Raw genomic sequence first — 15,000 nt, 5'->3', positions numbered from 1 at the left:
AATATACTGAACAAAAATATAAACGCCACTCCTGAGTGGCGCAGTGGTCTAAGGCACTGCATCGCAGTGCTAACTGTGCCACTAGAGATCCTGGTTCGAATCCAGGCTCTGTCGCCGCCGGCCGCGACCGGGAGACTCATGGGCGGCGCACAATTGGCCCAGCGTCGTCCAGGGTAGGGGAGGGAATGGCCGGCAGGGATGTAGCTCAGTTGATAGAGCATGGCGTTTGCAACGCCAGGGTTGTGGGTTCGATTCCCACGGGGGGCCAGTATAAAAAAAATATGTATTCACTAACTGTAAGTCGCTCTGGATAAGAGCGTCTGCTAAATGACTAAAATGTAAAAATAAAAATAAAAAATGTAAATGTAAACAATTTCAAAGATTTTACTGAGTTACAGTTCATATGAGGAAATCAGTCAATTGAAATAAATTCATTTTGGTATTTTGGTATTTCATTAGGATCCCCATTAGCTGTTGCAGAAGCAGCAGCTATTCTTCCTGGGGTCCAGAACACAAAACATGAAACACGACATAATACAGAACATTAATAGACAAGAACAGCTCAAGGACAGAAATACATACATTTAAAAAACAGCACACACAGCCTACATATCAATACATACACACAAACTATCTAGGTCAAATAGGGGAGAGGCGTTGTGCCGTGAGGTGTTGCTTTATCTGTTTTTTGAAACCAGGTTTGCTGTTTATTTGAGAAATATGAGATGGAACGGAGTTCCATGCAATAATGACTCTACATAATACTGTACGCTTTCATTAGGCCCTAATCTGACTGGGAATACAGATATGCATCTGTTGGTCACAGATACCTTCAAACAAAGGTAGGGGCGTGGATCAGAAAACCAGTCAGTATCTGGTGTGACCGCCATTTGCCTCATGCAGCGCGACAAATCTCCTTTTGCATAGAGTTGATCAGGCTGTTGATTGTGGCATGTGGAATGTTGTCCCACTCCTCTTCAATGGCTGTGCGAAGTTGCTGGATATTGGCGGGAATTGGAACAAGCTGTTGTACACGTCTATCCAGAGCATCCCAAACATGCTCAGTGGGTGACATGTCTGGTGAGTATGCAGGCCATGGAAGAACTGGGACATTTTCAGCTTCCAGGAATTGTGTACAGATCCTTGCGACATGGGGCCGTGCATTATCATGCTGAAACATGAGGTGATGGCGGCAGATGAATGGCACGACAATGGGCCTCAGGATCTCGTCACGGTATCTCTGTGCATTCAAATTGCCATCGATAAAATGCAATTGTATTCGTTGTCCGTAGCTTATGCCTGCCCATACCATAACCCTGCCGCCACCATGGGAAACTCTGTTCACAACATTGACATCAGCAAACCGCCGTCTGCCATCTGTCCCGGTACAGTTGAAACCGGGATTCATCCGTGAAGAGCACACTTCTCCAGCATGCCAGTGGCCATCGAAGGTGAGCATTTGCCCACTGAAGTCGGTTACGACGGCGAACTGCAGTCAGGTCAAGACCCTGGTGAGGATGACGAGTACGCAGATGAGCTTCCCTGAGAGGGTTTCTGACAGCTTGTACAGAATTTATTTGGTTGTGCAAACCCACAGTTTCATCAGCTGTCCGGGTGGCTGATCTCAGATGATCCCTCAGGTGAAGAAGCCAGGTGTGGAGGTCCTGGGCTGGCGTGGTTACACGTGGTCTGCAGTTGTGAGGCCGGTTGGACGTACTACCAAATTCTCTTAAACGACATTGAAGGTGTTGTATGGTAGAGAAATGAACATTAAATTATCTGGCAACAGTTCTGGTGGACATTCCTGCAGTCAGCATGCCAATTGCACGCTCCCCTCAAAACTGGCGTTGTGTGACAAAACTGCACATTTTAGAGTGGCTTTTAGTGTCCCCTGCACAAGGTGCACCTATGTAAGGATCATGCTGTTTAATCAGCTTCTTGATATGCCACATCTGTCAGGTGGATGGATTATCTTAACAAAGGAGAAATGCTCACTAACAGCGATGTAAACTAATTTGTGCACAAAATTTGAGCGAAATACGTTTTTTGTGCGTATGGAACATTTCTGGGATCTTTTATTTCAGCTCATGAAAAATGCGTTTATATTTTTGCACTGTATGCTATGACTGGAATTACGCACCACTTTCAAACCATGAAGCTGGGAGGGAACATGGGATGCTGGTGCAGGACATGTGGCCTACAAAGTTACCATTATAGGCTAGCAAATGTTATTTTAATTTATAAATATAATAAGGCCTATTTGACATGTTTATAATTATTAGGCTGACTCGTATCTTTCATAATATTTCCCCTAGTGTTGACGTGCCTATTAGCCCACCTCCTGCTTCTCTCTCTCTAGTGTTGACGTGCCTATTAGCCCACCTCCTGCTCCTCTCTCTAGTGTTGACGTGCCTATTAGCCTACCTCCTGCTTCTCTCTCTCTAGTGTTGACGAGCCTATTAGCCCACCTCCTGCTTCTCTCTCTAGTGTTGACGTGCCTATTAGCCCACCTCCTGCTTCTCTCTCTAGTGTTGACGAGCCTATTAGCCTACCTCCTGCTTCTCTCTCTAGTGTTGACGAGCCTATTAGCCTACCTCCTGCTTCTCTCTCTGGTGTTGACGTGCCTATTAGCCCACCTCCTGCTTCTCTCTCTCTAGTGTTGACGAGCCTATTAGCCTACCTCCTGCTTCTCTCTCTAGTGTTGACGAGCCTATTAGCCCACCTCCTGCTTCTCTCTCTAGTGTTGACGAGCCTATTAGCCTACCTCCTGCTTCTCTCTCTAGTGTTGACGTGCGTATTAGCCCACCTCCTGCTTCTCTCTCTAGTGTTGACGTGCCTATTAGCCTACCTCCTGCTTCTCTCTCTGGTGTTGACGTGCCTATTAGCCTACCTCCTGCTTCTCTCTCTAGTGTTGACGTGCCTATTAGCCCACCTCCTGCTTCTCTCTCTGGTGTTGACGTGCCTATTAGCCCACCTCCTGCTTCTCTCTCTGGTGTTGACGTGCCTATTAGCCCACCTCCTGCTTCTCTCTCTGGTGTTGACGTGCCTATTAGCCTACCTCCTGCTTCTCTCTCTGGTGTTGACGCATTTCTTCTTCTCTTTTCAACAGTTAAATGAAATACATCGTCTTTATAATGACATGCTGAATAATACAGGGTCGTTATAACGACATGCTGAATAATACAGGGTCGTTATAACGACATGCTGAATAATACAGGGTCGTTATAACGACATGCTGAATAATACAGGGTCGTTATAACGACATGCTGAATAATACAGGGTCGTTATAACGACATGCTGAATAATACAGGGTCGTTATAACGACATGCTGAATAATGCAGGGTCGTTATAACGACATGCTGAATAATACAGGGTCGTTATAACGACATGCTGAATAATACAGGGTCGTTATAACGACATGCTGAATAATACAGGGTCGTTATAACGACATGCTGAATAATACAGGGTCGTTATAACGACATGCTGAATAATACAGGACCAATATAACGACATGCTGAATAATACAGGATCATTATAACGACATGTTGAATAATACAGGGTCGTTATAACGACATGCTGAATAATACAGGATCATTATAACGACATGTTGAATAATACAGGGTCGTTATAACGACATGTTGAATAATACAGGGTCGTTATAACGACATGCTGAATAATACAGGGTCGTTATAACGACATGCTGAATAATACAGGGTCGTTATAACGACATGCTGAATAATACAGGGTCGTTATAACGACATGCTGAATAATACAGGGTCGCGTTATAACGACATGCTGAATAATACAGGGTCGTTATAACGACATGCTGAATAATACAGGGTCGTTATAACGACATGCTGAATAATACAGGGTCGTTATAACGACATGCTGAATAATACAGGGTCGTTATAACGACATGCTGAATAATACAGGTCGTTATAACGACATGCTGAATAATACAGGGTCGTTATAACGACATGCTGAATAATACAGGGTCGTTATAACGACATGCTGAATAATACAGGGTCGTTATAACGACATGCTGAATAATACAGGGTCGTTATAACGACATGCTGAATAATACAGGGTCGTTATAACGACATGCTGAATAATACAGGGTCGTTATAACGACATGCTGAATAATACAGGGTCGTTATAACGACATGCTGAATAATACAGGGTCGTTATAACGACATGCTGAATAATACAGGACTAGAATTAGATGCAGACTGCCTTCACTTCTTTTCACCAAGATTGACTGGTTATGGGTAAAAAAAAAAAAGAAATGTTATAGCCAACCGCCATCGCACGTTCGCTCTTCTTTCAAACTTCCCGTGACTTCTTTTGGTCTGCTGTATTTAACATTCAGCAAACAAGAGCTTGCGTCTCTCTTCCAACAGTCTATGAGTATAAGAAATGCTGAACAGAAATGTCCAGCAAAGCTATTCTAGTCTAGCTTTTCCTGGCACTCCAAAGAAGCTAGAGTTAAGGAGAGAGGTCAGTGGAGAGCTAAGCTATTCTAGTCTAGCTTTTCCTGGCACTCCAAAGAAGCTAGAGTTAAGGAGAGAGGTCAGTGGAGAGCAAAGCTATTCTAGTCTATCTTTTCCTGGCACTCCAAAGAAGCTAGAGTTAAGGAGAGAGGTCAGTGGAGAGCAAAGCTATTCTAGTCTATCTTTTCCTGGCACTCCAAAGAAGCTAGAGTTAAGGAGAGAGGTCAGTGGAGAGCAAAGCTATTCTAGTCTATCTTTTCCTGGCACTCCAAAGAAGCTAGAGTTAAGGAGAGAGGTCCGTGGAGAGCAAAGCTATTCTTAGTCTATCTTTTCCTGGCACTCCAAAGAAGCTAGAGTTAAGGAGAGAGGTCAGTGGAGAGCAAAGCTATTCTAGTCTATCTTTTCCTGGCACTCCAAAGAAGCTAGAGTTAAGGAGAGAGGTCAGTGGAGAGCAAAGCTATTCTAGTCTATCTTTTCCTGGCACTCCAAAGAAGCTAGAGTTAAGGAGAGAGGTCAGTGGAGAGCAAAGCTATTCTAGTCTAGCTTTTCCTGGCACTCCAAAGAAGCTAGAGTTAAGGAGAGAGGTCAGTGGAGAGCAACGCTATTCTAGTCTAGCTTTTCCTGGCACTCCAAAGAAGCTAGAGTTAAGGAGAGAGGTCAGTGGAGAGCTAAGCTATTCTAGTCTAGCTTTTCCTGGCACTCCAAAGAAGCTAGAGTTAAGGAGAGAGGTCAGTGGAGAGCAAAGCTATTCTAGTCTAGCTTTTCCTGGCACTCCAAAGAAGCTAGAGTTAAGGAGAGAGGTCAGTGGAGAGCAAAGCTATTCTAGTCTATCTTTTCCTGGCACTCCAAAGAAGCTAGAGTTAAAGGAGAGAGGTCAGTGGAGAGCAAAGCTATTCTAGTCTATCTTTTCCTGGCACTCCAACGAAGCTAGAGTTAAGGAGAGAGGTCAGTGGAGAGCAGGGGCATATTGATCAAAGATGACAGAGGCTATGAGTTTAGAAGTTTATTATGCATAAGCCAGCCATAGAGAAGCCGGATTTAGACATGGCGTGTAATTAACCGTTCCATTTCACGTCATGCTGTTCATTTTTTTATCATTTACCGGTTTCTCACTGTTATTTATCCCAGGAAAAGGGGCGTGGGTTGGTTTGGGCGGGACATCTCGGTAACCCGGATTCCGCTATTCAACCCTACCGCACACACACACACACACACACACACACACACACAATATGTGTGTGTCTGTGATGAGGTGGTGTTGAAGGAGTCAGGCGCAGGAGGGTAAATCACAGAATAACAGGCTTTAATCCGCAAAAATACAGGTTTACGCAGAAATGCGTCAAACACACTCCAGGGCACAAAAACAGACAAACAGGAGAATCCTCCCGTCGATACAAAATACACAAGATCCACCGAGCTTCACTAACCTCCACAATAAACAATCACCCACACAGACTAGGAAGCAGAGGGAACACTTATACCATGACTAATGAGGGAATAAGGACCAGGTGTGTGTGTGATTGAAGACAAGACTAATGGAGTGATGATAAATGGCTCGGCAGTAGTTATAGTAAGCCGGTGGAGGGGAGGCAGCCTCGGCAGAAGTCGTGACATTGTCCATTGTGTGTATAATTGATGCAGGTTTGATAAGACGTTTGTGTGTGTGTGTATATACAGTGGGGAAAAAGTATTTAGTCAGCCACCAATTGTGCAAGTTCTCCCACTTAAAAAGATGAGAGAGGCCTGTAATTTTCATCATAGGTACACATCAACTATGACAGACAAATTGAGAAAAAAATCCTGAAAATCACATTGTAGGATTTTAAATGAATTTATTTGCAAATTATGGTGAAAAATAAGTATTTGGTCACCTACAAACAAGCAAGATTTCTGGCTCTCATGGACCTGTAACTTCTTCTTTAAGAGGCTCCTCTGTCCTCCACTCGTTACCTGTATTAATGGCACCTGTTTGAACTTGTTATCAGTATAAAAGACACCTGTCCACAACCTCAAACAGTCACACTCCAAACTCCACTAAGGCCAAGACCAAAGAGCTGTCAAAGGACACCAGAAACAAAATTGTAGACCTGCACCAGGCTGGGAAGACTGAATCTGCAATAGGTAAGCAGCTTGATTTGAAGAAATCAACTGTGGGAGCAATTATTAGGAAATGGAAGACATACAAGACCACTGATAATCTCCCTCGATCTGGGGCTCCACGCAAGATCTCACCCCCGTGGGATCAAAATGATCACAAGAACGGTGAGCAAAAATCCCAGAACCACACGGGGGGACCTAGTAAATGACCTGCAGAGAGCTGGGACCAAAGTAACAAAGCCTACCATCAGTAACACACTACGCCGTCAGGGACTCAAATCCTGCAGTGCCAGACGTGTCCCCTGCTTAAGCCAGTACATGTCCAGGCCCGTCTGAAGTTTGCTAGAGTGCATTTGGATGATCCAGAAGAGGATTGGGAGAATGTCATATGATCAGATGAAACCAAAATAGAACTTTTTGGTAAAAACTCAACTCGTCGTGTTTGGAGGACAAAGAATGCTGAGTTGCATCCAAAGAACACCATACCTACTGTGAAGCATGGGGGTGGAAACATCATGCTTTGGGGCTGTTTTTCTGCAAAGGGACCAGGACGACTGATCCATGTAAAGGAAAGAATGAATGGGGCCATGTATCGTGAGATTTTGAGTGAAAACCTCCTTCCATCAGCAAGGGCATTGAAGATGAAACGTGGCTGGGTCTTTCAGCATGACAATGATCCCAAACACACCGCCCGGGCAACGAAGGAGTGGCTTCGTAAGAAGCATTTCAAGGTCCTGGAGTGGCCTAGCCAGTCTCCAGATCTCAACCCCATAGAAAATCTTTGGAGGGAGTTGAAAGTCCGTGCTGCCCAGCGACAGCCCCAAAACATCACTGCTCTAGAGGAGATCTGCATGGAGGAATGGGCCAAAATACCAGCAACAGTGTGTGAAAACCTTGTAAAGACTTACAGAAAACGTTTGACCTGTGTCATTGCCAACAAAGGGTATATAACAAAGTATTGAGAAACTTTTGTTATTGACCAAATACTTATTTTCCACCATAATTTGCAAATAAATTCATTAGAAATCCTACAATGTGATATTCTGAAGAAAAAAAATCTCATTTTGTCTGTCATAGTTGACGTGTACCTGTGATGAAAATTACAGGCCTCTCTCATCTTTTTAAGTGGGAGAACTTGCACAATTGGTGGCTGACTAAATACTTTTTTTCCCCACTGTAATTGAATCAGGTATGATAAGACGTGTGTGTGTGTGTGTGTGTGTGTGTGTGTGTGTGTGTATAATTGAATCAGATTTGATAAGACGTTGTGTGTGTGTGTGTGTATAATTGAATCAGGTTTGATAAGACGTTTGTGTGTGTGTGTATAATTGAATCAGGTTTGATAAGACGTTGTGTGTGTGTGTGTGTATAATTGAATCAGGTTTGATAAGACGTGTGTGTGTGTGTGTGTGTGTGTATAATTGAATCAGGTTTGATAAGACGTTGTGTGTGTGTGTGTGTGTGTGTGTATAATTGAATCAGGTTTGATAAGACGTTGTGTGTGTGTGTGTGTGTATAATTGAATCAGGTTTGATAAGACGTTGTGTGTGTGTGTGTGTATAATTGAATCAGGTTTGATAAGACGTTGTGTGTGTGTGTGTGTATAATTGAATCAGGTTTGATAAGACGTTGTGTGTGTGTATAATTGAATCAGGTTTGATAAGACGTTGTGTGTGTGTGTGTATAATTGAATCAGGTTTGATAAGACGTTGTGTGTGTGTATAATTGAATCAGGTTTGAAAAGACGTTGTGTGTGTGTATAATTGAATCAGGTTTGATAAGACGTTGTGTGTGTGTGTGTGTATAATTGAATCAGGTTTGATAAGACGTTGTGTGTGTGTATAATTGAATCAGGTTTGATAAGACGTTGTGTGTGTGTATAATTGAATCAGGTTTGATAAGACGTTTGTGTGTGTGTGTATAATTGAATCAGGTTTGATAAGACGTTGTGTGTGTGTATAATTGAATCAGGTTTGATAAGACGTTGTGTGTGTGTGTGTGTGTATAATTGAATCAGGTTTGATAAGACGTTGTGTGTGTGTATAATTGAATCAGGTTTGATAAGACGTTGTGTGTGTGTATAATTGAATCAGGTTTGATAAGACGTTGTGTGTGTGTGTGTGTGTGTGTATAATTGAATCAGGTTTGATAAGACGTTGTGTGTGTGTGTATAATTGAATCAGGTTTGATAAGACGTTGTGTGTGTGTGTATAATTGAATCAGGTTTGATAAGACGTTGTGTGTGTGTATAATTGAATCAGGTTTGATAAGACGTTGTGTGTGTGTATAATTGAATCAGATTTGATAAGACGTTGTGTGTGTATATAATATGAAAGGTTTGATAACACTGTGTATTAGATGAGGAGGGACCTACAGCATTGGGACAGTGCTCTGATGCTGGCTAAGAGACTGGCTGAGGACCAGATACCTTTCATATCAAAGGAGTACGCTGTTCAACTGGAGTTCATGTGAGTTACACACAAATACACACACATACACACACAAATACACACACAAATACACACACATATACTTTTAGTTTTATATAATGTTCTAGTTTTTGATTTCTCTCTGTCTCTGTCTCTCACTCCCTCTCTCTCTCTCTCTCTCTCTCTCTGTCTCTGTCTCTCTCTCTCTGTCTCTCTCCTATCTCTCTCTCTCTCTCTCTCTCTCTCTCTCTCTCTCTCTCTCTCTCTCTCTCTCTCTCTCTCTCTCTCTCTCTCTCTCTCTCTCTCTCTCTCTCTCTCTCTCTCTCTCTCTCTCTCTCTCTCTCTCTCTCTCTCTCTCTCTCTCTCTCTGTCTCTCTCTCTCTCTCTCTCTCTCTCTCTCTCTCTCTCTCTCTCTCTCTCTCTCTCTCTCTGTCTCTCTGTCTCTCTCTCTCTCTCTCTCTCTCTCTCTGTCTCTGTCTCTCTCTCTCTCTGTCTCTCTGTCTCTCTCTCTCTCTCTCTCTCTCTGTCTCTCTCTCTCTCTCTCTGTCTCTCTCTCTCTCTCTCTCTCTCTGTCTCTCTTTCTCTCTCTCTCTCTGTCTCTCTCTCTCTCTCTCTCTCTCTCTCTCTCTCTCTCTCTCTCTCTCTCTCTCTCTCTCTCTCTCTCTCTCTCTCTCTCTCTCTCTCTCTCTCTCTCTTCTCTCTCTCTCTCTCTCTCTCTCTCTCTCTCTGTCTCTCTCTCTCTCTCTCTCTCTCTCTCTCTCTCTCTATAGTGGAGACTATGTGAATGCTCTGTCTCTCTATGAGAAAGGCATAACCCACAACAACAAGGTAAGTCACTACTATCCTCTGCAGTGTGGGTTGTAGTTTTTTTTTTCCATACAAGCTTTTATTTTCTGTATCAAAGGGGTTAAAACCTCCCACCCTCTCTCTCTCCTCCCACCCACCCACTCGCTCTCCTCCCACCCTCTCTCTCTCCTCCCACCCTCTCTCTCTCCTCCCACCCTCTCTCTCTCTCCTCCCACCCTCTCTCTCTCTCCTCCCACCCTCTCTCTCTCTCCTCCCACCCTCTCTCTCTCTCCTCCCACCCTCTCTCTCTCTCCTCCCACCCTCTCTCTCTCTCCTCCCACCCTCTCTCTCCTCTCTCTCTCTCTCTCTCTCTCTCTGTGTGGTTCCAGGAGCATGATGAGGCATGTCAGGGGGGTGTGGCCAGGATGTCAATCAGGATGGGTGACATCAGAAGAGGCGCTGCCCAGGCCATCTCTCACCCCAGCAGAGGCCTGAAGAAAGACTGTGGAGTTATACTGGAGAACATGAAGGTATCTGTCTATCACTCTCTACCCTCTCGCCCTCTCACTCTCTACCCTCTCTCTCTCTCTCTCTCTCTCCTCTCTCTCGCCTTCTCTCTCTCTCTCTTGCCCTCTCTCTCTCTCTCGTCCTCTCTCTCTCGTCCTCTCTCTCTCGCCTCTCTCTCTCTCTCTCTCTCGCCCTCTCTCTCTCTCTCTCTCTCGCCCTCTCGTCCTCTCTCTCTCGCCCTCTCGTCCTCTCTCTCTCGCCCTCTCTCTCTCTCTCCCTCTCTCTCTCTCTCTCTCTCTCGCCCTCTCTTGCCCCTCTCTCGCCTCTCTCTCTCTCGCCCTCTCGCCTCTCTCTCTCTCTCGCCCTCTCGCCCTCTCTCTCTCCCTCGCCCTCTCTCTCTCGCCCTCTCTCTCTCTCTCTCGCTCTCTCTCTCTCGCCCTCTCTCTCTCTCTCGCTCTCTCTCTCTCTCGCCTCTCTCTCTCTCGCCTCTCTCTCTCGCCCTCTCTCTCTCTCTCGCCCTCGCCTCTCTCTCTCTCTCGCCCTCTCTCTCTCTCTCTCTCGCCCTCTCTCTCTCTCTCTCTCTCTCTCTCTCTCGCCTCTCTCTCTCTCTCTCTCGCCCTCTCTCTCTCTCTCGCCTCTCTCTCTCTCTCGCCTCTCTCGCCCTCTCTCTCTCTCTCGCCTCTCTCTCTCTCGCCTCTCTCTCTCTCTCTCTCTCTCTCGCCCTCTCTCTCTCTCTCGCCCTCTCTCCCTCTCTCTCTCTCTTGCCCTCTCTCGCTCTCTCTCTCTCGCTCTCTCTCTCTCTCGCCTCCTCTCTCTCGCCCTCTCTCGCCTCTCTCTCTTCTCTCTCTCGCCTCTCTCTCTCTCTCGCCCTCTCGCCTCTCTCCTCTCTTTCGCCTCTCTCTCTCTCGCCCTCTCGCCCTCTCTCTCTCGCCCTCTCTCTCGCCCTCTCTCTCTCTCGCCTCTCACCCTCTCTCTCCGCCTCTCTCTCTCTCGCCCTCGCTCTCTCTCTCTCTCTCTCGCCCTCTCGCTCTCTCTCTCTCTCTCTATGAAATAAACAATAAATATTAACAGTAAACGTTACACTAAGAAGTTTCAAAAGAATAAAGACATTTCAAATGTCATATTATGTCTATATACAGTGTTGTAACGATGTGCAAATAGTTAAAGTACAAAAGGGAAATAAATAAACATAAATATGGGTTTAGGAAGTGCAGCTCAGTTTCCACCTCATTTTGTCGGCAGTGTGCACATAGCCTGTCTTCTCTTGAGAGCCAGGTCTGCCTACGGCGGCCTTTCTCAATAGCAAGGCTATGCTCACTGAGTCTGTACATAGTCAAAGCTTTCCTTAAGTTTGGGTCAGTCACAGTGGTCAGGTATTCTGCCACTGTGTACTCTCTGTTTAGGGCCAAATAGCATTCTAGTTTGCTCAGTTTTTTTGTCAATTCTTTCCAATGTGTCAAGTAATTATCTTTTAGTTTTCTCATGATTTGGTTGGGTCTAATTGCATTGTTGTCCTGGGGCTCTGTGGGGTCTGTTTGTGTTTGTGAACAGAGCCCCAGGACCAGCTTGCTTAGGGGACTGTTCTCCAGGTTCATCTCTCTGTAGGTGATGGCTTTGTTATGGAAGGTTTGGGAAACGCTTCCTTTTAGGTGGTTGTAGAATTTAGCGTCTCTTTTCTGGAGTTTGATAATTAGCGGGTATCGGCCTAATTCTCCCTCTCTGTCTGTGTTGTTGTGTTTCTGCAGCAGTTCTCTGAAGCAGCTCAGTTGTATGAGAAGGGACAGTACTATGACAAGGCTGCCTCAGTCTACATACGCTGCAAGAACTGGTGAGACACACACACACACACACACACACACACACACACACACACATACATACATACATACATACATACAGTGTATACACACACACACACACACATTATACCCGTAGGTGTAACCCTTCTCACATACTCTCTCTGATATTTACAACCTTCTCTCAGGTCTAAAGTAGGAGAGTTACTTCCTCAGGTCTCCTCTCCGAAGATCCACCTGCAGTACGCCAAGGCCAAGGAGGTGGACGGCAAGTAGGTACCACATCTCTCTCTCTGTGTGTGTCAGGTTTAAGGAGTCAGTGGGAGGGACTGGGATAATATTGTGTTTGTCAGGTTTAAGGAGGCGGTGTGAGGGACTGGGATAATATTGTGTTTGTCAGGTTTAAGGAGGCGGTGGGAGGGACTGGGATAATATTGTGTTTGTCAGGTTTAAGGAGGCGGTGGGAGGGACTGGGATAATATTGTGTTTGTCAGGTTTAAGGAGGCGGTGGGAGGGACTGGGATAATATTGTGTTTGTCAGGTTTAAGGAGGCGGTGGGAGGGACTGGGATAATATTGTGTTTGTCAGGTTTAAGGAGGCGGTGGGAGGGACTGGGATAATATTGTGTTTGTCAGGTTTAAGGAGGCGGCTCAGGCCTATGAGAGTGCCAGGGACTGGGACAACGTGATCCGGGTGTTGCTGGAACACCTCAACAACCCCGAAGACGCTGTCCGCATTGTCAGGGAGACGCAGAGCATCGACGGGGCCAAGATGGTTGCCAGGTGGGGACGGACAGACAGGCAGTCAGGCAGACAGTCAGGCAGACAGTCAGAGCTAGTCAGACAGAGCTAGTCAGATAGAGCTAGTCAGTCAGACAGTCAGACAGAGACAGACAGACAGACAGACAGTCAGAGACAGACAGTCAGAGACAGACAGTCAGAGACAGTCAGTCAGTCAGACAGTCAGTCAGTCAGAGACAGTCAGTCAGAGACAGTCAGTCAGAGACAGTCAGTCAGAGACAGTCAGTCAGTCAGTCAGAGACAGACAGTCAGAGACAGACAGTCAGTCAGTCAGTCAGTCAGTCAGAGACAGTCAGTCAGAGACAGTCAGTCAGTCAGAGACAGTCAGTCAGTCAGTCAGAGACAGTCAGTCAGTCAGTCAGAGACAGTCAGGCAGTCAGTCAGAGACAGTCAGTCAGTCAGTCAGAGACAGTCAGTCAGTCAGAGACAGTCAGTCAGAGACAGTCAGTCAGTCGTCAGAGACAGTCAGTCAGACAGAGACAGTCAGTCAGAGACAGTCAGTCAGAGACAGTCAGTCAGTCAGAGACAGTCAGTCAGAGACAGTCAGTCAGTCAGTCAGAGACAGTCAGTCAGACAGAGACAGTCAGTCAGTCAGTCAGTCAGTCAGTCAGAGACAGTCAGTCAGTCAGAGACAGTCAGTCAGAGACAGTCAGTCAGAGACAGTCAGTCAGTCAGTCAGTCAGTCAGAGACAGTCAGTCAGACAGAGACAGTCAGACAGTCAGTCAGTCAGTCAGTCAGTCAGTCAGAGTCAGTCAGTCAGAGACAGTCAGTCAGAGACAGTCAGTCAGTCAGAGACAGTCAGTCAGTCAGAGACAGTCAGTCAGACAGAGACAGTCAGTCAGAGACAGTCAGTCAGTCAGAGACAGTCAGTCAGTCAGAGACAGTCAGTCAGAGACAGTCAGTCAGACAGAGACAGTCAGTCAGACAGTCAGTCAGTCAGTCAGTCAGTCAGAGACAGTCAGTCAGACAGAGACAGTCAGTCAGACAGTCAGTCAGTCAGTCAGTTTGTCAGTCAGTCAGTCAGTCAGAGACAGTCGGTCAGAGACAGTTGTCAGATAGAGACAGTTAGACAGTCAGTCAGTCAGTCAGACAGTCAGTCAGTCGGGTCAGTCAGTCAGTCAGAGACAGTTAGTCAGTCAGTCAGAGATGCTAGTCAGTCAGTCAGAGACAGTCAGTCAGTCAGAGACAGTCGGTCAGTTGTCAGTCGTCAGAGACCAGTCGTCAGACAGTCAGTCAGTCAGTGTCAGAGACAGTCGTCCGTCAGTCAGAGACAGTCAGTCAGTCGAGTCCGAGACAGTCAGTGAGAGTCAGTGTCAGTCCAGAGAGAGTCAGTCGTCAGTGCGTCGGAGACAGTCAGTCGCCAGTCGTCAGAGACAGTCCAGTCAGTCCAGTCAGTCGGAGACAGTCGGTCAGTTGTCAGAGATAGCAGTCAGTTCAGTCAGAGACAGTTGTCGGTCAGTCAGTCAGTCAGTCGTCAGAGACAGTTCAGTTCCGTCAGAGACAGTTGTCAGTTCAGTCAGTCAGAGACAGTGTCAGTCGTCAGAGACAGTCCAGTTAGAGACAGTCAGTCAGTCAGTCGTCAGAGACAGTTGTCAGTCAGCGGTCAGAGATAGCAGTCAGTCAGTCAGAGACAGTTGCAGTCGGGTCAGTCAGAGACAGTTGGGTGTCAGTTCGTCAGAGACGTTGCGGTTGTCAGAGATAGGTGTCAGTTGCGCAGAGATAGTTGGTCGCTGTCAGTTAGAGATAGTCAGTCAGTCGGAAGTCAGTCAGTCAGTTGGGTTGTCGAGCGAGACAGTTGGTCAGTTGCCAGTTGGTTCAGAGACAGTTGTCAGTTGTCAGAGACAGTCGGTCAGTTGCGGACAGTCGGTAGTCAGTTGCTGAGATAGTTAGTTGCTGGGTTGGGTTGTCAGTTGGTTGTAGATAGTTGTGGGTTGGGGTTGTTGTGTCAGAGAGCAGCTGTCGGCTGTCAGAGACAGTTGGCTGTCAGTTGCGGCTGGCCAGAGACAGTTGGGTTGCCGTCAGAGATAGTTAGTTAGTTGGCCGGACAGTTGGGGTTGGTTAGTTGGAGAGAGCAGTTGGGTTGCTGGCTTCAGT

General features: G+C 46.2%; 1 protein-coding gene across 1 annotated transcript in view; it reads left to right on the top strand.

Annotated features, from left to right (window-relative positions):
- The window catches only part of wdr19 (WD repeat domain 19), a 108,925-nt gene that overhangs the window by 53,968 nt on the left and 39,957 nt on the right, over window positions 1–15,000 (top strand). The window contains exons 21-27 of the mRNA XM_045214640.1: window positions 5,619–5,655; window positions 8,946–9,055; window positions 9,787–9,844; window positions 10,192–10,332; window positions 12,055–12,137; window positions 12,294–12,377; window positions 12,741–12,887. Coding sequence (XP_045070575.1) covers window positions 5,619–5,655; window positions 8,946–9,055; window positions 9,787–9,844; window positions 10,192–10,332; window positions 12,055–12,137; window positions 12,294–12,377; window positions 12,741–12,887 — 660 coding nt within the window. The remainder of the gene's footprint in view (window positions 1–5,618; window positions 5,656–8,945; window positions 9,056–9,786; window positions 9,845–10,191; window positions 10,333–12,054; window positions 12,138–12,293; window positions 12,378–12,740; window positions 12,888–15,000) is intronic.

This window comes from Coregonus clupeaformis, unplaced genomic scaffold, assembly GCF_020615455.1.
Source record: "Coregonus clupeaformis isolate EN_2021a unplaced genomic scaffold, ASM2061545v1 scaf0292, whole genome shotgun sequence".
NCBI lineage: Eukaryota > Metazoa > Chordata > Actinopteri > Salmoniformes > Salmonidae > Coregonus > Coregonus clupeaformis.
The sequence above is the reverse complement of the archived record's forward strand: the minus strand, read 5'-3'. Positions and strand labels throughout refer to the sequence as shown.